We start from the raw sequence: 27,295 nt of genomic DNA on the forward strand, positions 1-27,295 counted from the left end.
CATACAGTATATCCATTACAAAAGTGCACTTTATTGTACAAAACTATTTTCACAAACACAGCCAATCATGATGGGCACATGAGAGCTTAACACGTTAATTAGGAGGAAGTTAAATTAGTTAAAACGTTAATTAGGAGGAAGTTAAATTAGTTGGTGTGCTGGACAGCAGGAATAGAAGAGAGAGAGGGAGAGAGAGGGTAGCGTTCACTAAAGGAGAGAGAGAGAGAGAGAGAGAGTAGCATTCACTGAAGGATCAGCAGGAGGGACCGGATCTGGAAAGGACCGAATTCCAGAGAGATTCCGGATGGCATAATGGCCACTCTGTGCTTAGGGTCAGTCCGCTCCAGAAGATCACAGCTAGGAAGAGAACACGAAGGTGACTGATCCTTTATTGGAGAATCACACGGACTTCACATAGTCATACAATCCTGACAGATATAATGAATGAAGTCCATGTACTTAACTTATATGTATCAGTGTACCGGTAGTTATTGAACCCCCCCCCCCCCCTTTACCTTGAATCTTCTCAAATATGTTAGTCAAATGGTTGTTATTCACATCTATTCCCATGTATTATACTACTGTCGGTCACATGAGGATCAGTGGACACTCACAGGGTGCTTGCTCGTTGCCCAAACAGAAATTCCTGACGTTTCTGTACGACCTCTACTTTTTGTTTCGTAAATCAAGTTCTTGTCTGTTGGGATATTGAAGGGGGAAGCTGAAGCATACTTACTGCCAAGCCTCACGCAGGGCTAGGGAGGTGGACAGAGTCACAGAGCCACTGCCCCCATGCGCCTCATACAGCCGGACAATCAAGCCGTTCTTTTGGGTCTCCGCCTGACAGGGAAGGGAAGGTCAGATTATGGTGTGTGTGTGTTTGCATGTACGTGTGTGTGTGTGTAAAAAACGTTTGACTGGACAGGGTCACAGACATCCTTCCTGAGAAGATACCACCTGTGTGTGGGTGTGAGTGTGTTAACGGATATTTTGCTGAATAAGGTCACATCCATCGAGTCTTCCTGGGATGGTACCTGTTTGATGGTTTCAAGGATGACCCCATCACCACTGACTGAGAATGCGCTCCAGGGTTGAAGGTCAGAAGCTTTTGGCACCAGCACAAGGGGAGAGTTGAGGTTATAGGCGCACTGAATGACGGATGCTTCCTGAAAACACCCTGCAGAACAGATAGAAGCAGACAGATTTGCACTTTTCGACTCACAATTTCCATGCACATGCATCATAACTTATATGCCACATTCCTTTTTATGTTTTCCTGCTGAGAGTGCACAGCTGAAATGCACATTTGCACAAAGGCCTACCCATGTGAGGCATGAGTGCGTATGTGAACGTGTGACTGCCCATGTCAGCGTGGAGATCCGGAGCTTTGGGCGCTCGGAGTCTGAGAGAAGAAGAAAGAAGATCACTTTTACTTGCTATGGAACTCAGTCAGCCGTGTGTTTATGCACTGATGATGTGTCAACGCCAACACTCACAAGGACAGGGTGAGCGTGTTCTGGTCACAGGAGTAGCCGTATTTGCAGTCGTTCAGCACAGCGACTCCAAAGCCATGCTCTGACAAGTCAGCCCATTTGTGGCCCCACACCTGAGGAGGGGGAACATATTCTCACGTTACTCTGATCCACATGTATCAGAGTTACTGACTCCAAAGCAACTAAAAAAGGAGAGAGTCTTATTGCATATTTGCATATGCAATACATACATAATCCATACACAGGGTTCCCAGGGGTCATGGCATTTCTGGAATATCATGGAATTTTGGAAAGACTATTCCAGACATGGAAAATCAGGGAATTTTATCATTTGTGGGGCCAAGTCATGGAATATCAGGGAATTTTGTGGTAGCAGTTTAAAATTTACTTGCCAAAATACATTAATACAAATATTTCCACACAGAACTGGTGCATATATGGTTATTAGCTTTCCTGCTTGCTTGAGTAGCCAAACTTTTTTATTCAATGCCCATTTATTCATTTCCCGCTATAAAAAAGTAAAAGACTATTAAACGCTACACAGCTGCTATGAAATCATCGGTCATTATATTGTACCATTCATTATATAGTAAGTCATGGAGATTTAGTTTTTTTGTCAGGGAAAAGTCATAGAATTTTACATTTGACTTGAACCCTGATACAGTACGTACTTATTACTCTAGAAGAACGTGTACAAATTCAAACAGTCAAATCCTGCCAGTAATTACTACCACAAACAGGTGGTTGCATAGCCCTGTCTGTCCATCCAATCATTAAGTTAACCATTGGCTATGTGTCATAGCCAGACTGCATGTCTCGAAGGGAGTGGTCAATCTTTCAGTCTGATCAGGCTTTCAGCGGACAGTGGGGCCTGACCCCCAGTACCTCAAAGCGGGCCCAGTCCCACGAGGTGTTCCTGTGGGTGGGCCTCTGCAGGTGGCCAAACTGGATCTCATAGGTGGCGTTGGGGCTGCGCACCCGCACTGGGAATTCCACTTTGAGAAACTTATGGCTCTCTGCCCACTCCACCTACCACAGGACCAAAACATATGAAGTACAGCTTAAAGAACACAAACAAATAAATACAAACAGGTATTCATTTCAAAATCACACACAGGACAATATGTTAAAAACGTTTTGCTAGTGGTTCGGTTAGGGGCCTTCACACAATCTCTGATATCTCAAGCCATATGCATATCTGTGTACCTAAGCAACCCACTTCCACTGCTCTCTACTATAATAAACAGATCACATCTCATAATGAGACAGCAAAGGATTCATATATGCACAAGCATGTCCAAGTATTCAGCCTACAATAACCTGTCTAGAACTCTGTATACCTGTATGGTAAGTCATTTAGTATTTGCCTATATGATCTTCTCAGACACTGTCTCATGCATTGTAGCTGCTCTAGACAGGGAGTCGGTGAGTTCTGTGTCTTACCTGAGTGCTGAACTTGAGGTAGGGGCATTCAGCATCCAGTATGACCTCCTGAGTGATGGAGCTGCGGTCGCTGATCCTCACAGAGAAGGAGACGCTGCCTCGCAGACCCCCTGAGCTCAACACTGCGGCCGGCTTAACCACGTCCACCAATGGCCTCCTGCACAACACAATAATCAGCCAGTCATATTAAGGACACAGGAAGATGGAGTCCGTAGTTCAAGGCATGTTTCCTTACATAACACACTTAACACAGTCGTGGTAAACTGAGATGATAGAAGAACAGAACAATTAGAGATTTCAAAAGGGCAAAGTGCATTAAATCAGTTAAACCAACATAGAGAAAATTAAAATCAGAAAATAAAATGAGAAATTATTTCAAAAGATGCTTTAAAAAGGTGCATTATGTGCCAACCACACAGATGCTGAGACAGTGTAAGGTTACATTTAGGGTTTTATTTCTTTAAAGGAGAATTCCGGTGTGATATTGACCTAAAGTGTGTTGAAACATGATACCGAGTGTGAACGTATGTCTCATAGCCCATCTCGGCTTGTCCCCTGCACTCCAAAATCTGGCGCTAGTTAGCCGATGCTACCAACAGCTTTTTCAATTGTGGTGCTTCGGCATCGGGCTAGCCATGCAAATAAATCACTGTTTTACACCATTTACGAGGCTCAATGTATCTCCACACTTCATTGGTAGACTACCGAAGGCCCTGACATTTAAAACGAGACATTGAGAACTTTTAAAAAGCACTGGTAGTTTACTTACAAGACGATTTATACAGACAGTATCTTCACGAAGTTTAGCGTTTGCAGCCATCTTGAATTTAGTCACGATAAGTCGAGTGATGAGTAAGAATGAACAGGTATGATAAGGGATCAGATTCCAAAAATAATTCAGTGGAAATGCATGGATTCCAGTTTCTTACAGTAGCAGCAACTGGAATCCATGCATTTCCACGGAATTATTTTTGGAATCTGATCCCTTATCATACCTGTTCATTCTTACTTAGAAGGGCTCTGATGATAGTGAAAGTGGAGAGTGACAGGAAGCGAATGGGAGAGAGAGCACGGGTGGGATCCGGAAAGGACCACGGGGCGGGAATCGAACCCGGGTCGCCGGCGTACGGTGCAGGTGCCTCAGCCAGTTGCGCCACAGCTGGGGCCAAATATTAGATATCTTTAAAGGAATTATCCGGAGTAAAATGCACTTTAGATCGATTTACGGATGATTGGGGGTACATACGTTGAGTTGACATGTCATCATCATGTCATTCGGATGTGTTTTGAGAAAGTTCGATTGTACCGTTTTCAGTCACACAACTCGTAGCCTGGAAGTGAGCAGGGCATTTCAATTTCGCCGCTACAAAACGCTATTTTTATACCTCTTCTACAGTTCCAAACATAACACTTACGTGGTAGTGAGTAGAGTGTCCCTAAAGCCAAACCGAAGTATCCCGAGGTCTTTATGTGGTAGAATAGAGAGTCCAGAATGAATTTCATCAAGCCAGTACCTTTTCGGAAATGTTGCCATCTTTGCTGTAGGAGTCTTATTGCTGAGTGTGTTGTAACACGCTCTGGAAATTCACAATTTCGTCGCCTTTTTAAAAAAAAAAAAAAAACATAGTCCAGTCCATACAACTTCATTTCAATTTCGAAAGAAATACTGGACTATGTTTTTTTTTTTTTAAACGGCGACGAAATTGTGAATTTCCAGAGCGTGTTACAACACACCCAGCAATAAGACTCCTACAGCAAAGATGGCAACATTTCCGAAAAGGTACTTAGTGGGGGGCCTTAAGCACATAAATAGGTCGTTTCGCGCAATTTCTTCTAAAAGCGCCAAATTTGGCACAGATGTAGCTCAAGTTATACTGAAATGATTTAGCTAGGGCGCCGGAGCCACAGACCCTCGGCGCCAAGATGGCAGCCAATCCAATATGGCCGCTGCCTGAAAAGGGTTTCGACTAGCTTTTAACCACATGAGCTACAAATACAAACTTGATGTCTTTTTCAACTTAATTGATCATGGGAAACACATAGGAATGTTTATATTTATGACCCAGTATATCTGGACAGCTTAATCCTCCAATTCCAATATGGCCCCTGTCCAAAAAAGCAGTTTTGACTGTAGTTATTCCCCATTGTTTGCGCCAATTAATCTACAAGCACAAAATTTGGCATGGATGCAGCTGAGGGCATACTGAAATTATTTAGCGAGGATGCCGGAGTCAGTGGCCCCTGGGACCAAGATGGCTGCCAAATCCAATATGGCCGCCACCTGAAAAGGGATTACTGTAGGCTGCATATTTTGACCCAGATGAGATACAAATGTAAAATTAATAAATATTTCACCTTTTCTGGCTATGGGAAACACAATATATATATATATTTATGATTGGGTATATGTGGACCCTCAAAGTCCCCAAATGCAATCTGGTGACTGTCCGAAAAAGGGTTTTGACTACAACTTTTGAACCGAATAAGCTACAGATGAAAACTATTTTTTTACCATGACCACACATTAAATGACCTAAGCTTTCTCAAAAAATAAGAGTCTGCTCTGACCCTTCTTTGGGGCAGCCGTGGCCTACTGGATAGCACTTCGGACTTATAACCGGAGGGTTGCCAGTTCAAACACCGACCAGTAGGAACAACTGAAGTGCCCTTGAGCAAGGCACCTAACCCCTCACTGCTCCCCGAGTGCCGCTGTAGCAGGCAGCTCACTGCGTCGGGATAAATGTGTGCTTCACCTCACTGTGTGTTCACTTTGTGCTGAGTGTGTTTCACTAATTCACGGATTGGGTTAAATGCAGAGTCAAATTACCCTCACGGGATCAAAAGAGTATATATACGAATGTATACAGCCTCAGTGTTGTACCTCCAATCCAGTTTATTGTCTATAAGAACACGCACATATTTGTAGTTCTCAACAACTTCCTCACCCAGTATTGAAATGGTATTTAGCTCAGGCCTGGCCCTACGAAAGTCCACCACCATTTCCCTTGTCTTAGCCACATTCAAGACAAGGTGGCTGTTTCTGCACCATGTCACAAAGTGGTCCACCAGTTGCCTGTACTCCGTCTCCTCACCATCACTGACACACCCCACAACTGCAGTCTGTGAACTGTCTGAGAACTTCTGCAGGTGACATGACTCAGAGTTGTACTGGAAGTCTGAGGTAGTGATGTAGTACTCGAGTCCGGTCTCGAGACCAATTTCTGCTTTCTCGGTCTCGTCTCGGACTCGTTCCTTCAAAGACTCGGTCTTGACTCGGTCTCGGACCACAGTGGGAGGAGAAAGACTCGTAATTTTAGACCGAGTCCTCGAGACCAACGCATTTTTTATGTTCATATAAAAAAACACACAACACATAACAACAATAATAATAAAATGCAATGTTGACCGGCATTATTTAAAAATGACATCCCATGGAGCAATGCAAAGATACTGCCGTCAGAGCCGTTTATTTATCTCTATGGCTCTGCTGCCGGTGAGTGTCTGTAGGTCAGCATAGTCCATATTAAGACGTTAAGACTGCTCCTCTAAACAATTCCCAATCTAGCTTAGTCTGTAGGCCTAATGGTTGATTTTTAACTGGGGTGATATTAAATTATGAATTTGAAAACTGACATGTTTTTATGGTCTTGGTCTCGACTCGGTCTCGACTCCTAAAGGACTCGGTCTCGACTCGGACTTGCTTCCTCAAAGACTCGGTCTTGACACGGACTCGACTGTATTTGGAAACCAACAGACTCGGTCTTGACTCGGTCTCGACCCTTCAAAGACTCGGTCTTGACTCGGACTCGGCATAGGCGGTCTCGTCCCCATCACTAGTCTGAGGTGTACAGTGTGAAAAGAAAAGGAGACAACACAGTCCCTTGTGGTGCTCCTATGCGACTGACTACCTGTTCAGACACACACCCTTTCATTCTCACAACCTGTGCTCTGTCAGTCAGGTAATCAGTAATCCATGAAGTTGTGGAGGTGTCTACTTGCATCCTTCAAAGCTTGTCACGTGGCAGCATAGGCTGTATGGTGTTAAAAGCACTTGAGAAATCAAAGAACATGATCCTCACAATACTACCAGCCCCTGTCCAGGTGAGAGTGTGTTCTATGAAGCAAGTAGATTAAGGCATCCTCCACACCCACCTCTGGACGGTATGCAAATTGTAATGGGTCCATGTAGTGGTCACCTGTGGTCTCAGAAGATAACCAACAACAGTGTTTAGCCAACTACTTCCTTTCCTACCAACTTCCTTCCTAACCAGGTGTACTTTTTTCCATAAGTGTTTTGTTCTTATGACTACAATTGTGAGAGAGACCATGAGAATGAGAATTCATGAGAGAGCAAACAGTTATTGTGTGCACATCCCACCTTCTGGCAGGTGCAGGACAAATTAAAACTTACTCAATTGAAAAAATATAATGTCCGCAACACTGCTTTTGACTCCCATATATTTAATGCACAACAGGCAACGTTTCGACCCTGCTGGGTCTTCTTCAGGCAAAAATTCATGAGAGAGACCATGAGAATTCACTGTTGTTGTTTTTATGTTATTGCTGTTTTTTTGATATGCTAAGCAAACCTTTGAAGAGTTTTGGACAAATTGACTACATTATTCTTTTTAACAATTTGACATATTATACATATTGCCTTGCAATAATAATTGTGTCTTATTCCTTCTTATATGATTACATTTCAAAATGTATTCACCTGTGGTACATTGAAAGCATTTCACTTTTATAAGGAAATTAATCCACATTGAGAATAACCTTCAAAGTTGTGGTAAAAAAAGATTTTCAACCAAAGTCTTGAAAAGAATACAGGTTCCAGACTTACACAAGCATACATATAAAATATGCCAATGGACTTCCTTTTTCGGACAGCAGCCATATTGAATTTAGGGAATTTGGGGGGTCCTGATAAACCCAATCATAATCATGTAAGTATTCCTATGGGTTTCCCATCATCAAAAAAGGTAAAATAGACATCAAGTTTGTATTTGTATCGCATCTGGCTCCAAAGCTATAGCCGAATCTCTTTCAGGCGACAACCATTTTGGATTTGGCTGCCATGTTGGTCTCAGGGACCACTGGCTTGGGCGGCCTGGCTAAATCATTTCATTATTCCCTCAGCTGCATCCGTGGCAAATTTGTTGCTTGTAGATTAATTTGCACAAACAATGGGGTGTAAGGCCCCATACTACAGCCGAAACTGCTTTTTTGGACAGCGGCCATATTAGAATTGGAGGAATAAGTGGTCCAGATGCACCGGGTCATAAATATTAACATTCCAATGTATTCACCATGATCAATTAAGCTGAAAAAGATATCAAGTTTGTATTTGTAACTCATGTAGTTCAAAAGTTATAGCCGGAACCCTTTTCGCGCAGCGGCCATATTGGATTTGGCCGCCATCTTGGCCCCAAGGGTCGCTGTCTCCGGCGCCCTAGCTAAATCATTTCAGTATTACCTAAGCTACATCTGTGAAAAATTTGGCGCTTTTAGATGAATTTGCGCGAAAATGTGCTTAAGGCCCCCCACTAACTGGCTTGATGAAATTCATTCTGGACTCTCTATTCGACCACATAAAGACCTCGGGATACTTCGGTTTGGCTTTAGGGACACTCTACTCACTATCACGTAAGTGTTATGTTGTTTGGAACTGTAGAAGAGGTATAAAAATAGCGTTTTGTAGCGGCGAAATTGAAATGCCCTGCTCACTTGCAGGCTACGAGTTGTGTGACTGAAAACGGTACAATCGAACTTTCTCAAAACACATCCGAATGACATGATTTTAATGTCAACTCAACGTATGTACCCCCAATCATCCGTAAATCGATCTAAAGTGCATTTTACTCCGGATAATTCCTTTAAAACATTTTTTATCAAAGATCTTATCTGCACACACAACCTCGATTTTCTACTTTTAACATGGTTAGATCAAGCAAACAGTGCTACTACCCTCATTCGCCTTATTCACCCGGTGGTCTCTCCGATAATGTTCTAAACTGGTTTCAAACCTACATTACTGGCAGAGATTTTTATGTTAGTCTAGGAGATCATGTATCTGTAAAACATGACTTGCCTTTCAGTGTGGCCCAAGGGGAGCAGTCTAGGTCCTTTGCTTTTTTCCCTATATATGCTTCCTTTAAGAAACATCATAAGTCAGCATAATATAAACTTCCACAACTATGCAGGTGATACACAATTATATATTTCTGTGGAGCCAACTAACCCAGATGGCCTTTGCTCCCTTATCATATGCTTTGCCTCCATTAATCAGTGGATGAGCAACAATGTTTTAAAGCTAAATGATGACAAAACAGAGGTACACTTGGTTGGACCAAAATCAAAGCGAAACACCGTTCTTAGTAATCTTGGGAAAAGGTAAGAAGCCTAGGTGTCATCTTAGATTCAGAGTTAAGCTTCAAACCCCATATCAGTAAAGTTACCCAGACAGCTTATTTCCACCTGAGAAACATTGCCAAAGTGCGGCCCTTTTTAACTCAACACGATGCAGAAAAACAAATCCATGCCTTTATCACTAGTAGACTAGATAGACTACTGCAATGCACTTTTTACTTATACAGAACTCTGCTGCTGGACTTTTAACTAAGACCAAGAAGAGAGAGCACATCACCCTTGTGTTAGCTGAACTGCACTGGCTCCCTGTTTCCTATAGAATTGATTTTTGGTTCTGTTAATTACTTACACAGCTTTAAATGGCATAGCACCTTCATATATCTCTGAGCTTTTAATATCTTATCAACCACAAAGGAACATTAGGTCTTCCAATGCTAATCTTTTAACTGTGCCCAAAGTGCTCCACAAGCAAAGTGGAGAATGTGCTTTTATCTATTATGCACCGAAGCTATGGAACACCCTGCCTCTACATCAAACAGGCAAATTCTGAACCTAATCTTGAAAAAATACCTGAAAACATACCTATATATGAGAGCTTTTAGTTAACTCATTTTATGTTGAAGCCTATTTCTTCACATTATTTTACATTCAACTGCTGCTATTTACAGGTCTTCCTATTTCAGTGCACTGGTCTTACTATAGTGATCTCCTTACCATCCTGTGAATTCTCATCTTTACTCAATTCTTTTACTTAATTAGATGTTTTGCTGTTGATTGGTGACCTCGAGAAACACAGATCTATTTGAAGAATCGTCGGAATTCTCTTTTAAAATCACTGGGAGTGAATGCCTTTCTATTCTATCGGAGTATTCCTTTGTATTCCTTTTTCCTTTGTTTAAAACGTGTGTGTTAATAGCAAGTTTCTTTCCCACGTGTCGGCTAAATCTGGCTGCCAAATGTAACTATAGATGTGGAGAAATACTTATCCAATACAGAACCGCATCAAACATTGATATTTGGGTAAGGAAGAGAGACGTGTGTGTGTGTGTGTCCTACAGGTATTCGATACATAGATACCTACAGAAAAAAGACACATGCATCCAGTTTAATTTTTTCCAGTATGAGAAAAGTTATAGGGACAACCATAGACATATGAGCAGGGCATGTGTATAATCAATGACAGTCTCAAATGAGAGTATGTTAGTCACTTCACCACAGGCCAGCTAAATCTAAATGACATCAGACAATGATATTTTACTGAGAGTGAGAGAGAGTATGTCTGTGTCTGTGTGTGTGTGTGTGTGTCTGTGCGTCTCTCGCACCTGGTCTGGAGGTGGTAGTCCATCACATCCCAGGCATCCCAGTACAGAGGCACATCATCAAACACCACAAATTGGTTTCCAAAGCAACCGTCAGCAATAGCTTCCCTGAAATGGGCGTTAGATGAGACTATAATTCAAAGCGGTTGAGTGGAGTGGGCAGTAAAGTTAACTGTCTGAGTGGGCACACTCTTAAAACGAATATGTTAGAAACAACACAAACTCTGTTGTCCCTATCTGGACATAGAGATGTGTTAAAAAAACAACAACAGAAAATTTGTTATTTTCAACACATTCATTTTAAGAGTGCATTTTGTGTTATTTTCAACACATTCATTTTAGAGTGCACTTTGTGTGACCAGCAGACACATTCTAGCAGGGAGTGAGCTTCACTCACCTTTTTGTTTTCAGAAGACTCAGAGAAAGCAAACCGCCCTTCTGGTCCAGAACAGCACGCAAAATACCATTCTCCATCAGAACTGTACCGTCAGCCTAAAACCAAACAGAGATTAAGCCTGTGTGTGTGTGTGCATATGTGTGTGTGTGTGACTGACAGTTTTTGTTTTATTTTGTTTTTGTTAACCGTTTTCAGGATGCTTACCTGTGCTGTAACCGTTACTGGACAACTAGGCTTGGCAGACTCCTGAACTGCAGCCAAGCCCACACTGGGCACTTTAACTAGAGCTGTAGAGAGAAGAATAAGCCAAAGATGTGAAGAGGCAGAATTCATTCATGTTGAGCAAATTTGAGCAAAATGCATTTCCTTATAAAGCAATATATACTTAATTTACATAATAAAATATGTTCAATAATGTTTATGAAGAGGCCTGATAGCACTCATGAATCATGAAATCTATATTTTACACAGCACCTAGCTTTGATGGCGTGGTGTTTTCTGTCAGGGGCACAACCTCAGTGCGCTCCCAAGCCAACGTGTTCAACACTGCGGTACGGGCACCTGCCCGGTCACCCGAAATCAGGGCCCCACAGGCCTCCTGCAGCAGCCTGGAACCAGTAGAGTGGACCTCTGAAGAAAACACAATTCCCCAAAGCACATAAAATCACATTATGAACACACACACACAAATAAGACGAAAACAAATGTCTGCTGACCACTATTGTTCAATATGCTTCAAATATCACAGCATTAATGTCATACTGATGTTTTAAACAGTTAACTAATAATGCTTGTGTGATGCTCTACACATGTTCTACATAATTTATGGGAAGGAAAAGCTCTCCCACAGAAATTAAAGGAAATACTTCTCTGAATAGTAGTTTGTTAAAAGTAAATATTGGCAATACACACAGGAAGGCCCTGCCGGGTCAACAAAGATACAATCTTACCCGTGTAATATTCAAGAGCATCATCTACCACCATCTCTGTGCAACTGCCAGGAAGCACGTCATGGAACTGGTTGAGAAGGAGCAGCCTATGTGGTCATCAAAAGAGAAATCATTGCTTACGGGACCTAAATGTATCTATGGTTATGGTTAAGGTTCTTAGTTATGGTTATGGTTATGGTTATAGTTATGGTTATAGTTTTTGGCAGACACTTTAGTCCAAGTTACAAAAATACTAGTAATAGTAATTTTAACAGAATAATAAAAGTAATTTGTGCCATTTAGTAGATTCAGTAGAGTATGTATTCTCTAAGGCAGTGTTTCTCAAAGTGTGGTCCGGGGACCACTGGTGGTCCGCAAGCTATCCCAAGTGGTCCGCGAGCAGACGTGGTAAAAAACAATATAGATGAGTTGTTTGCAATATTGAACCAACTTCCAAACAGTTATGCAAAACTGCCTATGTAAGCTATGCCAATTTGCCAGGACCCGAGTTCGTTTGGACTGATGGTTTGGTGATTTTTGCTAATGTGAACGCAGTCTACGGAAGTCTACTCCGCTGGAGAACAGTGGTCTGGGGGACGGTTTGTTAGAACTCTGTTGCAGTTCGAATGCTATCTGTTCCAAAATCAGGAAATATAGGAAATATAGAAAATTATGACGTTGCCAAGCCATAATGGCAAATAGACGCTAGTGTTTATGACATAAACAGGCTCAGGACCGCAAACAAAAATGTAATGTAAACAGAGACCAGCTGGGTCAGGGCTAGGGGGGAATAATCACACTCAGGTACGGTCCAGTTAAACGGACCCCAGTGTGAAGGCAACTTAAGTGTATATGTAAATGTAAATCAGGTTTATAGGCCAAGTATACTTGCGTATACAAGGAATTTGGTCTCTACATTTATCCCATCCGTGAATTAGTGAACACACAGAGCACACAGTGAATACACAATGAGGTGAAGCACACACTAACCCGGGGCAGTGAGCTGCCTTGCTACAGTGGCGCTCAGGGAGCAGTAAGGTAAGTTAGGTGCCTTGCTCAAGGGCACTTCAGCCGTGGATGTGGACATGGGAGAGCAGTGCTCAATCACTTCCCCCGCCCACATTTTTCCTACTGGTCAGGGATCGAACCGGCAATCCTTCGGTTACAAGCCTGAAGCCCTATACAGTGCTGCAGTGGCTCAGGAGGTAGAGGAGTCGTCCAACAACTGAAAGGTTGCCGGTTTGAGCCCTGTCGAAGTGTCCTTGAGTAAGACACTTAACCCCAGTGCTCCCGATAAGCAGGTGGCTCCATCACGCCATCGGTGTGTGTGTGTGTGAATGGGTGAGTGTGAGGCATGACACTGTAAAGCGCTTTGGGTGCTCGGAGGAGTCGATAAGAGCACTATATAAATGCAGTCCATTTACCATTGACCATATGCTGGACAAACCTCTACACCAGGGCTCTCCAACCTTTTTGGGAATGAGGGCTACCTGAAGGACCCAATTCATATGGATGGCTACTCATTTGAAACAAACAGACTCACCCCTTTTTGTGAGGTTAATCCTCCAAAATAATATGTCATTTTTATATTTAAATGATCAATATTACCGTTATGTACAGTATAGGACGAACACGGAATGGCCACAGAACTTTTGCATAGATATGCTTCCATTGGATACACCAGAAGAGCGAGCTTTTTTTTCTTTTACTGTCTATGAATGAATGGAAAAAGGATTTGGAGCCAAAGGCTAAAATTTAATCCAGCTACAATTTTTAAGGTATCACCAATATCAAGGTAATGTTATAGATGTTTGGCTACATACATTCTTAAAATGGTTCTGGTCTACAATAAAATATCTATCAAAAACTTGGAGGATGTTTTTGAAAGTGTGTTGCGTTGTAGGCGCCTCAAAGGGCATGCTCTACACCAGGGATTCCCAAACTGTGGTACGCGTACCCCCGGTGGTACGCGAGCTGCTTCTAGGGGGTACGCGAGATGAAAAGGGCTATGGCGGACAGGTGTAAAATGAAAATTTTAAATCTTTTGTAATTAATTAATGAATAAATACATAATTTCGAATCAGGTCATAATGATAGGGGGGAAGGAGCAAAGCTAGGAGTTATTTCAGATGGGCAAGAAAGGTAACATTAAGCTAGGCTTTACATTTAACAAACTAAAGGTAGCCTTTCTAGGCTGTATAGCCTAATGTTGTCCAAACGAATACATCCTTGTCAGGCGTTGCTGTAGGCCTATTATAAGATATTGTATGTGGATGTAGTTAGGCTACTATGACCAAATGCACCTAAAACCGGGAAATGGACAAATATTGTCAACGCGGGGGGGGGGGTTTATGTGTTGGATGGTGGGGGTACGCGAGCCGAGTCGGAATGTAGGCGGTGGTACGCGGGGGGAAAAGTTTGGGAACCGCTGCTCTACACAATGGACAATGTCACGGAAATAGAAAGACAATAACACTGGGCACTGTACAATTTCTCTTGCTCTTGAAGAGGTCCCACACAAACTGAGGTCCTATAACACAGGAAACTGCCTTTATAAATAGACACGGAGTTTGTCCCAGCGCGAGGTTACCTCCAGATCTCCTGTAGTTTGGCTGTGGGGTAGGAGAAGGCCTTATTGTGACACATGGCCAGAGAGCTGGCCACCTCAACATCATGGAGCAGAGCCTCACTCTGGCGGTTACCCTGCTTGATCTGCCAACACAAATCACAACACACAATCACATCTGTAATCCACAAGCGCAGGCAGAACACACTATCACACATATAATAATAAAAGCATGTATAATACAGACACAAAATCACAGATACACATAAAATGGCAAACTCAGACATAACACAACGTTATGCAGGAGTTTTCTTTGGTGACCCTGTGGTCCTTCTCCGACGCACCCGTCCCAAGGAGGTGTGCAAAAGCACTCAACTTTCTCAGTTTACTGGAAGTTAACTGAGAACATTTGCATGCACAAACGGTCTGGGGTGGTAGTTCTCTGTAAACAATCAAAAGTAAACAAAAGAAAACACAAGGAAGTAAAAGGACTCTGGTGATGCAGTGGGACTACCTCACTCTACTTAAAACTAAAGGCGCTTGGGTCGATACTGTTACTTTGGATAAAAGCTTCCGCTAAATTAATAATTATCAATAATGTTGGGATAATGCTAAATTAATAATTATCAATAGTGTTGGGATAATGGCCAGTGGATAGTGAGGATATTACCTCACTCTCAAAGTTACTTCCATGAAAGGCTATTCTGTTGTTTAACTGGAACAGAGAAAAACTTTGATGACAATAGAAATGCTTAGATTACGCATGTCAAACAATCACTTCCGATTCTGAGTCAAAGCTCACATCACTTTCACAGCTTGATTCAGAGTGAGGCATACTGGGAACTGCGGGAAGTGGGCCCCACCTTTGCCTGGGTGGTGTAGGTGCCGTTGTGCAGTTCCAGGAAGAGCTCTCCGGTCCACGTACATAGGAGTCCTGAGTCAGACCGTAGTGCTGAGAAGAGGCCGTCTGGGCTAGACATCTGAACCCTGGTAAAGGAGAGGCCGAGAGGGACAGCTGGGGATGACAGGTTCATGTGGGCTCACTAAAGCCCACCCACTAAATACACCTACTTTACATCAAAGCATCATCTTTTTTTATGGGCTGTAGAGAGAGTGAGACGAAGCGTGAGGCGAGCGGGAGAGATGGCGTGGTACCAGGAAATGACCTTGGTCAGACTCATAGGCACGCAGACCCAAAATATGGTACGGATGCTGTTACCAGTTGCGCCACAGCGCAAGTTGAAGAACGCATACTGTTGCTCAATACTCTTCCTAGCCTTTATAAGTACATCTGTAAGACATACATACATTAATTTCATAAAAACAAAGCGGCAACAGTTACTTGAGAGTTCATACTACTGTAATATACTTTTGAGCATGCAACCTTCTCTATGCTGCCATCCTCACGTCATTGTCCTTAGCTTCCACATTGAAACAGATAAATCAGAAGGTGACCTAGCATTTGGATTTCCTGAGCCTTCCACTGCCCCCTCTTCACATACACACTCACGCACACACACACTCTCACACACACACATTCTATCAAAAAATTGCCAAAACAAAACAACTGAGCAATTAAACTCATGATAACATTTATGATAACAGTAATCTGAACTAGATGTACCGCAGAGCGGTACAAAATATGACCGCCGCCCAGTCCAGCACATTTTTTCCACAAAAATAAATCACGCTGAAAGGCCTATATGATTCTAACTGTATCACTAAATTGCATTATCCACACTCAATTCTCACTGATATCTGCTAGACAACAAGTACCAAAACATGATTAGTTCATAGATTTCAAATGTAAAATTCATTTTATACAACCCCACCTCCATCTTGCCTGTTCATAATTCTGACAAATTCTTGAATTGTGTGCATGTACTAGCCTGGCAAGCCAGACCCACATTAACATGTAGGGTCTGGACACTCACCGTTCGCAGTGCTCAGTCCGAGGGGCGGGATAATCAGTTGTCTTTCAAATTCCCTCTGCACGCAATAGGACAGCGGCAGCGCTATGAGTCCCATGCGTTTCCCACCAGCGGAGCTAGTTGGCTAGTTCAAACTTAATAAAAGCTTAACTCGTGTCACACTGTTCGCCAACAGCAACATCCATCTTATTTGTTTTCAAGTAGCAGGGAATTCAAGCCAAACCGTTGCAACTCTGCCATCAATCATTATGTTAAGCCCACCTAACGACTCTATACACGATTTCATTGGCCCGGAGAAGTTTCGATATCTGGAGCTCACAAGCCAACGGAGAGTTGCTAGACTAGCCCTGGCAGCAAATGTAATTTGCTGCCGCTAGGGGCGCGTCTAGATTTCTAGGCTATGCATGTACATGTTTATGTTATGTGTGTGTGTGTGTGTGTGTGTGTGTGTGTGTGTGTGTGTGTGTGTGTGTGTGTGTGTGTGTGTGTGTGTGTGTGTGTGTGTGTGTGTGTGTGTGTGTGTGTGTGTGTGTGTGTGCGTGCTTGTGTGTGTGCCTGTGTATGTGCCTGTGCATGCAAGCGTACATGTCTACTGTGTGAGTATGTGTCATACATATGATTACTGTGAATGTATGTGTGTGTGTGTGTATCTGTTTGTGCACATGGGTGCACATGAAATGGGTTAACATGACCCCTGGAGGCAAACGTACGGAAAAAAATGGTCATCCTAGTCCCTACGGTTCTCAAGATATTCACAGAGAACTGTGTCTGCCCTACCCTCCTTTCGGGGGGTCCAGTCCAGCAGGGGGGCTGGTGTACGTCACTAAATGTACACATACATTATTTTATTGTAAGGCCCCCCATGAACGAAAGTACACAAAACTTGGCATGCATTCGGAGGGTGTCATAATGATCCTACACTTTTAATTTCGTGCAGTTTTGACCTTGTCAGCCAGAGATATTGTGATGAAAACACCTAATTTTTTGCTTTTTAATTTTTAACTAGGTGGCGCTATACATGAAATAAGTGGTAATGGGATGGGTTGACATGCCCCCTTAAGACCAACATACATAAAAAAGGTGGACCTCCTAGGCCTTACGGTTCTTGAGATATTCACAGAAAACTGTCTCCGGCCACCTACAGGCCAGTTGGTGTATAGTAACATAAATTAATTTATTGTGTGGCCCCCCATGAACGGAATTCCACGAAACTTGGCGTGCATACAGAGGGTGTCATAATGATCCTACACTTCCAATTTTGTATTCTTTCAGTGTCCCGGGAATCATTGACGGAAATTTGGGCATGCGAAAAAATAAATAAATAAATAAATTTCGCTGCGCGGCGGTCATAATAATGATTCCACCTGAACAGATCTAATACATGGCTTAAGGCATAAGGCATTACCAAAGGCTTCAGTGCACAAGGTTCACACATTCTAACCTTACAACTCTGGCAATGTACATGCTGTCAGGGCAGGACACATAAAACGCTCTGAATGAGGCCCAAACCCAGCAGCATGTGGTCAGTGTGTGTGTCAGTGTGGTCAACTCAGCTGTGTAAACCATGGGCAGTGTGTACGAAATAAAGGGGATTTTGCTCAGATCCTGTCCCCTGCTGACATTCTCCCAGCCTAGCTTATACAGTCCTGTCCGGTTCCAGCAAACACCTCTGGAGGAGTCTTTCGTCACGTCCCGTCAAGCCGCAGTAGTGACTGGACTGAGCAAACAATACAGTGTGGTTCTGGCCAAACAATGTTCCCTCTCTTTTACAGCCTCCTGTCTAGACTGGGTTGAGTAAGCTGTGGGTACTAAATGAGCTTTAGGAGGGGTGTGGGTACTAAATGAGCTTTAGGAGGGGTGTGTGTGACGGTTTGTATCTGTCCATAGCAGTGTCTATATGTGTAATAGAGGACATTCTAAAACGCTTAACATGAAAAAGTTTAAACGTGGCTTAATGTCCCCAAACACTGACTGACCAATCATTACCAAATTTATCTCAGAGATGACTTGTCATAAACACTTTAACCTGTCAAAAAGTCAGAAAATATGTCGGGAATGAAGAAGAAGGTAGGCTACACTTTTGGGGCGAGGAAGAAAGAACAGTGATCAATGATCCCCAAATTTCTCTCACACCTATCAAAAAATCAAAATCAAACTCCTATGAGTATGAATTTAACATTTAACTGTTTCCTATGGGTGCCTATAATTCGTACATATACATTTTTAACAGCAACTTGCTCTTTCATTATGGTTTTGATTTTTTCACAGTGGTGAATGTCTATGACAAGAGGTGTCTGATAGAAATGTGGGGATATTTGATTGTTGTTTTAGGATATTAAATCACAACATTAGATAACTTTATAATGGAGCGGTGGTAGTGTACTGGTTAAGCAGATGGGCTATCATGCAGTGGCCTGAAAAGCTGTGGGTTGGAGAGGTCCGAGAGAAATTTGATGATGAGTGGTCACTGCTTGGGATCATTAAGCCATCCCGTGTGTGTTTTTATATGCATTTGTCTGAGTGTGTGCCTGAGTGCATGCATTATGTGTGTGGCTGGCAGGGAACTGACTTGGGCAGTCCATCTGTGTCTCGTACACGTTCCAATCTGTCCAGCATAAGTTGGGTTGGACCGCCCCCTCCGTCTCCAAAACCAAACAGCGCTGCACTGTGATTGGCTCTCCCTTTGTCCTTGTTGTTCTTCAACGTGTTCACCAGCTAGGGAACAGAGGAGGGACACAGAATGAGTGCAGTGGGTGCAATGACCACAGTGCCCAATAGATGGCGATGTAAGACAGCGTAAGTGAATTGGTAGCAGACTCACATCCTCCACCTTGCCCTTCATCTCATAGGAGTTCCCAGGTGGGAAGTGAGTGAGAACCTGTGAGCCATCTATACCCTCCCAGAAGAAGGTGTTGTGCTGGAGGCAAAAATGAGAAAAGAACAGCAAAAAAGAAAAGAAAGAAAAAAAGAAAGAAAGAAAGAAAGAAAGAAAGAAAGAAAGAAAGATGAGTACAGGCATAAAGAAGAAACAGGGGTATATATGCACAGGAAAAGAAATAAGAGTAAATATGCACAGGAAGAGAGAGATAATTGCAGAATATTAACAATACCTCAATGATGGGCCAAATTTATTACGATTAGAACAAATGAAATATCATCCCTGACCTCCATTCTCATGTCTGCCACCACTTCAGTATGTTTGCTCCCCTGCTCTTGTAAAATGTCTGACATCACTCCTACATTTCATTACAATATACACATAGTTTCCAAATGTAATGGTAGCTAGCCAGTACTGTGCATTGAGTACATCTCACAAACCGACGTGCAAGCAACAGTATCTATGGGTTTAAGTCCCACAATAGTATAATACAAAACGCAGGTAACATTTGCAACAGAATGACTGTAAAACAGTGAGAAGCATCAAGGGCAATGCACCAGGCTGTCCACCCACCAGCCAACTCTCTATCTAAGCAAGTGGAGGTGAATCTTACAGGAAAGGTGTTGACCAGGTTCCAGCTGAGCTTCTGCGTCAGGAAACGGGTGATCCCAGAGCCCTGCATCATCTGGGGCAGCTGGGCGGAGTAGCCAAACGTGTCCGGTAACCAGAACTGCGGTTATAAACACATGCAGCCACACACACAGACCGGAGATCAGTCACTATTCAAGACATGACACACCAGCCTTTAAACAACAATAACCAGAAAGCGTCGGCAGCAGCTCTTTTTATCCCCATCTATAAATGTTTCTTGGTTGCGTTAACAAGAGCTTGCGGGTGAAAATCCCCATACCTCTTTGCAGTAGTTTCCAAATTCTGCCTTAAAGAAGTTCTGGCCTTCCAAAAACTGTCTGACCATGGATTCACCAGATGGCAAGTTCCCATCCTGACGCACAATAAAAGGGAAAACGATCACACTACTCTTTATACATTGTGACTATTCAAAACCACACACACAATTACACGTTTGAGATACTCCAGAGTAGAGGGTGCATTATATATATGTATGAAAAAGGAAGCTAAAGCGCCTCGTAAAACTCCACTCTCTCTGTGTATATCTGTATGTGTTCTCCAGGATCTCATAAAGCAGCTCTTACCATCTCGACCCACGTTCCGCCCACTGGGATAAACTGGCCCTTTTGAACAAAGCTCTTGATCTGGGAGTACAGGCCTGGATACCACTCCTTCACCCAATGAAACTGCTGAGCCTGGAAACAGACATAAACACACACACAAATGAATTTGCATTAATTGGCATTAATTACAAATGTAATTTAAATTAAACTGTTTACCCTCTTCAGCCATACACACACACACACACACACACACACAGACACACACGCACACATAAATAAATTTGCATTAATTGACTAATTGACAATGATGCACTTGAACTCCCTCTTCAGCAATCCACACACACACATATTTCACACAGACAATAGTTTAGGTTTGTTTAGGGTATTGTGGTCTCATTAGATTTCAGCCATGTCTGTGGATCACATGCGTTGTAGGAGAACTAGTGTTCTCTCTACCTGGGAACAGGTGAAGGTAAAGTCAGGGTTCTTCTCCATCAGGCGAATCACAGTGACCCAGCTGCGACCACACTTCCTGATGGTCTCCTCATAGGGCCATAGCCAAGCTGAAGGAACAAGCAGAGGTCTCTAATGCAACTGCCATGCAGCTTTTACATGCAACAGAACAACAGCACTACTGCACTGTCACCCATTATCTTAAATGGCTTGCACCGTACAGTAACATCAGGTAAAGCGCAGCGCAAGCACATAGCTTAGCCACGAGCAGGCTAGGGCTCTTGAACACTCCGTTAAACTTTGACCACATTGCATGGTGGCTACTACTATTTCGGACTGAACCCAGTGGTCATCAGAGGCCAATACTGCTTTGCATCTGGAAGGGCCTTCAGAATAATCATTTATCAACAGTGCACCAGAGGGGGCAAGCAGTGAGATCTGCTGTAAACGGATCACAGTGATCATGTATGTACCAACAGCATCTACCGGCATCAACCTTCCCAAATACCAGGAGACACCTTAAGCGCATGTCACTCTGAAGTATGACTACGTTTCACTCTGAAGTATGACTACGTTTGCTGCCTCTTACTCCTCAGGGCCTCTGGAATGATGTTGCGATGATGAATAGTGATAGAAAACCAAAGCAAATTACTTGAATGTATCATGCCGCAGTTCCCTCTGGGCCTGCATATGTGTGCATGGTGTGTACATGTGTGTGTGTGTGTGAGAGAGTTTGTTTGTGTGTGTGTGTGTGTGTGTGCCCTGGGCTTTGTCACCTGAATCGATGTGGCAGTGGCCCATGGCATGGACGATGTGCTGACTCTCCCCGTTTCTCTGCTTAAAGAATTTCTGGGCCAGGTACCGGGATGCAGAAAAAGTGCTGGGATTGGCTGGATCGCAGAGATTGACCATCTCATTGGCTGTGAACAAAGCCTGGAACCCTCGCTGATCCCGCTCACCAAGCAACTAAGCGAGACAAATTAGGACCAATGAGAACCTTCCCATAAGACCTCTGAAATCGAACACGCTTCCTGTGGCCTTATACGCTCCTCACAGCCCTACCTTAACAATGTCCACCAGTATCTCAAAGTCTGTCAGGAGCTCCCTGACATCGCGGTTGAACACAACTAGCTCTGCCTTCTGCAAAGAGAACTTCCTGTTGGGGTCTGGAGCAGCGATCATGGACCCCTGACCAGCCCCAAAGAGACCATTGCAGGCCAGCTCCACGTAGAGAGTGATGCTGTAGAAACAGACAAAGGTGTAAGACTACAGTATAAAAAACACAAAACTCTTCTGTTACAGCTTGCCATTGAGCAATGCATCTGTACAGGATGTTTGCTGTAGTCTACTACATTTGAACACTCAGAATCAACTCAGAAGCCATTTATGTTTAATGGCCTCTTATTAGTATTGTTTGTAACAGTAACATGTGTATGGTATAGCTTGTGAATACAGACACATTATTGATGATGCAGCAAACCTGTGGGGCTCATTGTCCTGGAGACACTCGGACAGTATGTAGGATGTCTTCTCCCCCTCTTTTGTCAGTCCCTGCAAGAACAAAACCAGAACGCTTCTGCGATGTTTGAAAGTGCATCAGTCAAACTACAACAGGTAGGGATAGCCCAGTGGTGTAGTCTACATGATACGCAGGACTACGCAGTTCAGCCACTTCAAAAGCATCACCATCTCAGTATACCAACTTAAAATAGGCAAGGATAGGTATTAAGTAACATTTGGGATTGATCACAAGAGTCTATACCCACTACAGCTAACTAGACTACCAGTACATCACAGTAGGACCTATACCCACTACAGCTAACTAGACTACACCACTGGGATAGCCTACTTTACAAACAAATTCAGCTAACTAGACTACACCACTGGGATAGCCTACTTTACAAACAAATTCTCTGATTTCTACTATGGACAGAACTATGCTATGCTACTGCAGAAAAGGACAGAGAAAGTTTATCAGCTGTGCATAGTTGTGTATCCCTCCTTTCCTGTCTGATCTCACCTGAACTGGCTCTCCATCCCTCCAGACCATCGCCTCTCCATCGCTCTCCCACCTGAGGTGCACTTCCTTCCCTCTCCATGAGTCGGGGATCTTCAGAGACACCTTGAACCAGCATGTCCACCACCTGTCAAAAAGGGATGTCTTATCTAAAGGAACGTAGGCCTACAATCTATAGGAAATAGGAATACATTCCAAGAACGCTAGTTAAGCTACTATCGCTACAGTCTACTTACGTGGGTCCAAAGCTGTCTCCAACAGTATGTGCTTGGAAGGTTTGTTTGATAGCCTCTGAGAAGGGAATGCGCTTTGAAGACAGGAAGGCAGAGAGAGACTCTAGCGGATAGGTGTCTCCGTAAAGCCTATCAAAAACAAAAGGGCAGCCAATGCAACGAAAATCCTGATATCAGAGTGCAGTAGTAGACTACTACAAATCAGTTGTAACCTAGGCTAAAGAACTCTCCACCATTAGTGAAATCATATAGGCTAAGTAAGTTAGAATATCACACACAACACACCGAATTTAAATCACAATTTGTATCATGTAGGCCTACTTGCACAAGGCTGTGGCTTAACCACTTCATAACGTTGAAGTTACTATGATTGACATGATACCTTCCTCTAAGATTGCAGTCCGTGAAATAAATGTCAGATATGAACTTTTCTGCGCGCTCAAGGAGCGTCCTCCGATTCTTTAGCACGGGTTGATGATACATGGTAAGTGAATTCCTGCAAAGCTAAATATTCGATCAGTTCACGAAGCAAAACAACATCAATGGACCCAATTACAGTCCAAAAGACACTCCATTCACGTGCACCCGGTGAAGCACCCGATTTGGTTCCCCCGGAATTCCTGTTTCCTTTACGCCACTGTTTTGACGTTCTTGCGTTGTTGCTAGGTTACCGTGCGTATTCACAGTGCTGTATTGCGTTTTCCGTGTTTTCAGCTACGGTAACCGACTAGAGCTTCCGTGTAAAGACCTAGAGGGGAAACATGAATTGCATGGGGAACCAAATCGGGTGCTTCACCGGAAGTACAATACACAATGATTTTCTGCTTGTCAGGTCTACAGATGTCGCTGTTGTACAGTACAAGTCAGAGCCGTATATCTCGGCTCTGGTACAAGTTGTAAACTAGCCTACTTGTTTTATTAGCTGACTGTTTTCTATTATGTTTCATGTTATTGGAAACGTGTTGTATTTTCCCAGTTACGTTGTTCTATAAATTAAAGTGTGTATTTTTACAGACACATGATGGACAAATAATTGTGACTTAGCCTATAGGCTACCTCCTGGAATGACTGTCCAGACCAGAGCTCATCAAAATTTACAGAGATAGCAAACTGTGCATCTGACTGTGCAAAGTATAGCTTTCCCTGCAGTCAACAGGGCTCAACCCTATATTCATTCAACGTTCAAATGACATCCTATAGGATTCCTATGTGTTATAGGACCTCTGACAACCAGTGTTATATTTTATAGCCATGCAAACATGTAGGCCTAAACGATGTTAGACAAAACACACAGCCTACATGCCATTCTGTGGCTTAGTCAGTTTTAGATCTCACACAGGCTCCATCTGTGACTGATATGCATTAGTGTTTGGCAGTAACAGAAAATATTGCTTCTCTCCAGCTCAAAGTTCATGTCACCAATTATCTTTGAAAATGTCATAAAAACGTTTTATTGTATTATGAAATTGATGTGTCAATGTGTTTCGTGTGACACAAAAACTTTCCCAAGTACCCACCTATCTAGACATTAGACGTGTGCAAAGCACATTGGTGTAATATAATCTTTTGTCATTAGCACCTCTACACAAAATATTCTTTGTCCTTTCCACGCCAAAATGAGAACTGTAGGCCCAACTGTTTGTAGTCCCATTCACTCTAATTATTATTGTGCACAGGTGCTATATCACAGACCAGGGACATAGATAGACCATGAAAGATTCAGGGTCAGCCAATCAGAGAGGTTCTGGAACATGTTGGGTCAGTGTAGATTTTGAGATATAGGCAAATAGAGATTGAAATGTTTGTGTCTGTACTAGTTGATCACATTTTAATGAATGCCACAAAGAGAGGTCGTCAAGGGAGCTGAGTTTAATCAAGCAGAAGAAAATTGGCTTGAGGTGTGTGTGTGTGTGTGGGTGTAACCCTATGTGTATGTGTCTGTGTGAGTGTGGTATGTTTGTAGGTGTTTGTTGTTTTAAGCCCCCAACGTCGTCTTCCAGGCATGCGCTGCATGGAAGGCATTAGGGTTAGGTGCCTTGAAGTCGACGGTTGCAGCGCTGCCTTGAAGTCAAAACCTTAAAACACCATCGAGTGTGTTTGTATTGTGCTGATATTGTGTGTGTGTGTGTGTGTGTGTGTGTGTGTGCGTATAGCAGCTGAGAACTGTGTGGAAATCAGTTGGAAATAACACATTTGTTGTGCTTGGATGTCCACAGTGTTGCCTGGAGGCCTGATATCACACCACAGAGAGAGCCGCGCTGGCAAATCCCCACAGACAGGATGGCCCGGGATTTGTGTCATCTTTGCTAACTCCCATGAAAGCAGCACAGGATGGATGTGACACATTCCTCTCCACATCGTTTGAAGGGGAAAAGCAAGTAGGCTCTTAGTTTAGGAATCGCAAAGTTTGTAGAAGCATACACAGGCCACTGACTGTTTTTATGTAAAAATTCTATGTAATCTGGATGTACATGATTCCTTCTGGGTTTTGAAAGGCCACGGTAGACTTCATGGAAACTTTAAGTTTGTGAGATACATAGCCTACTGCTTTCTTAAGGGTGATGGAAATAAGTCATGACAACTTTGCTTCCAGTCACCACAAAATCAACGATGTGTGTGAAATTGCATACCCATTCAATGTAGATATGATGTGTTTTTAAAGGAGAAGTCTGCACGACAACTGGTGTTCATGAAATATCTTTACTGTCTGATAGTCAATTGTAACACAGTGAATCACTACTTAAGAAATAAACAAAAACATAAACATAAACAAACAAACAAACAAAAAACACAAAACATCAGTTCACATTCACATTGTACTGTATTCATAGTCTTCATCTCACAAACATCACTCTTTCATATCGATAACTAGCCACTGAAAACAATGATGCCGTGACACAATGTACAACATTTAACACCGAGTATCACTAATTTATTGAGCTGTTCTGCTATGTTAATAGGTGAAGTTTTTTTAAATGAAGTGGAATGTCTCCTTGCTTGAATGTTTAGAATGTCTCCTTGCTTGATATGATAGCCAAATAAATGTCTTCTATGTTGATGAAAACAATGTCATGAATGCAGTCAGAATGCCTCTTCAATGCACACTAAATGCATAGAATGTCAGGCCACAGAGACACATGTGACCACAGAGTGTGTGTGTGGGGGGGGGGGGGGTGTCAGAGGGGAGAGAAGAGAGGGGAGGTGCGGCGACATGAAAAGCATGCCAGCATAGCCCATAGCATGCGTGAGGCTTGTCTGAATAACATGCTAGAGAGGCAGCGGCAGGGGAGACCTAACCAATGACATACCAGAAGAGTCTTCTCCTTTGAGTCGGCTTCAGGGCTAGCTTCAGTGGTCCTCCATGACAACTTCTTTTTTGGTTGTGTTATGGCCTAGACAGAATATTAAATGTATACCACTAAAAGAAGTTCATATTATTCCAAGCATTCCAGCTTTTCATTAAACTCTGGGGGAATGGATGTACATGTGTACACTGGTCAATTCATTATCCTCATCAAAATATATTTTTCATAACTAAAATAAATAACAGCTATGGATAAAAAATAGTGCTCATCAGAAGTGTGTTTAGAGGCCCCTGATCTAGCGTCATAATCGTATCACATATATTTACCCGTAGGTGCACACTCAGGTCAGAGATCAATGGAAGCACTTGGGCGTAGTGTCTCGTGATTGGTCAGGCTCGGAAGGGGTAAGGGGTCAACCCACGCCTAGCTCGTGGGAAACAAAGCAATCCTTCTGTGAATGTGAAACGCTCTGCGCGGTTTCACACGGTTCCGTCGTCTGTATGAAAGCACCGCTCTCTTTCATTACAGAGATCGCAGCACACCGCATGCAGCACAATGGTAAAGTACAGGGTTGACTTCAATACTCCCCAAAACCTCTGACCGTCCCGTGCCAGAGCCGGACACTGCAGCAGCAGCAGCAGCAGGGGCCTTGGCCACGGGTCCTTGAGCTCATCCCCGGTCTCCCTCAGTGCTTCGGCGCTCGGCCGCCCTGGTGTTTGGACAGTGGTTGCGTTTTTCCCACCACGTCTGGCTGGCTGGCCCGGGTGTG

At 43.1% G+C, this 27,295-nt stretch overlaps 1 protein-coding gene across 1 annotated transcript; it reads right to left on the reverse strand.

Moving 5' to 3' along the window:
* Positions 1 to 11: 11 nt before the first annotated feature.
* man2c1 (mannosidase, alpha, class 2C, member 1) lies at positions 12 to 23,849 on the reverse strand. The gene is made up of 26 exons (XM_076266754.1): positions 23,604 to 23,849; positions 23,225 to 23,350; positions 22,992 to 23,115; positions 22,452 to 22,522; positions 22,034 to 22,211; positions 21,748 to 21,937; positions 20,975 to 21,081; positions 20,540 to 20,650; positions 20,236 to 20,328; positions 19,939 to 20,055; positions 19,269 to 19,364; positions 19,017 to 19,162; positions 15,380 to 15,503; positions 14,541 to 14,662; positions 11,972 to 12,057; positions 11,496 to 11,651; positions 11,226 to 11,308; positions 11,022 to 11,116; positions 10,628 to 10,732; positions 2,937 to 3,093; positions 2,379 to 2,522; positions 1,497 to 1,606; positions 1,323 to 1,402; positions 1,035 to 1,177; positions 737 to 840; positions 12 to 357 (listed from the first exon to the last, which is right to left on the reverse strand). Exons 1-26 carry the CDS (start codon positions 23,702 to 23,704, stop codon positions 243 to 245), a joined length of 3,084 nt encoding a protein of 1,027 aa, XP_076122869.1. The 5' UTR covers positions 23,705 to 23,849; the 3' UTR covers positions 12 to 242.
* Positions 23,850 to 27,295: the final 3,446 nt, after the last annotated feature.

This window comes from Alosa pseudoharengus, unplaced genomic scaffold (genome assembly GCF_046254945.1).
Source record: "Alosa pseudoharengus isolate Yale_2024_CS ecotype anadromous, Long Island Sound unplaced genomic scaffold, YU_APseudo_1.1 YU_APseudo_1.1_scf_10, whole genome shotgun sequence".
Lineage (NCBI taxonomy): Eukaryota > Metazoa > Chordata > Actinopteri > Clupeiformes > Clupeidae > Alosa > Alosa pseudoharengus.

Excerpts from the sequence above, each read along its gene's own strand:
- man2c1 (XM_076266754.1), bottom strand. The coding sequence starts at position 23,704 with ATGTATCATCAACCCGTGCTAAAGAATCGGAGGACGCTCCTTGAGCGC. Across the intron at positions 21,082-21,747 it reads CCACTGCCACATCGATTCAG|CTTGGCTATGGCCCTATGAG; the intron begins GTGACAAAGCCC and ends TTGTTCCTTCAG. Across the intron at positions 20,329-20,539 it reads GCGGAACGTGGGTCGAGATG|GATGGGAACTTGCCATCTGG; the intron begins GTAAGAGCTGCT and ends ATTGTGCGTCAG.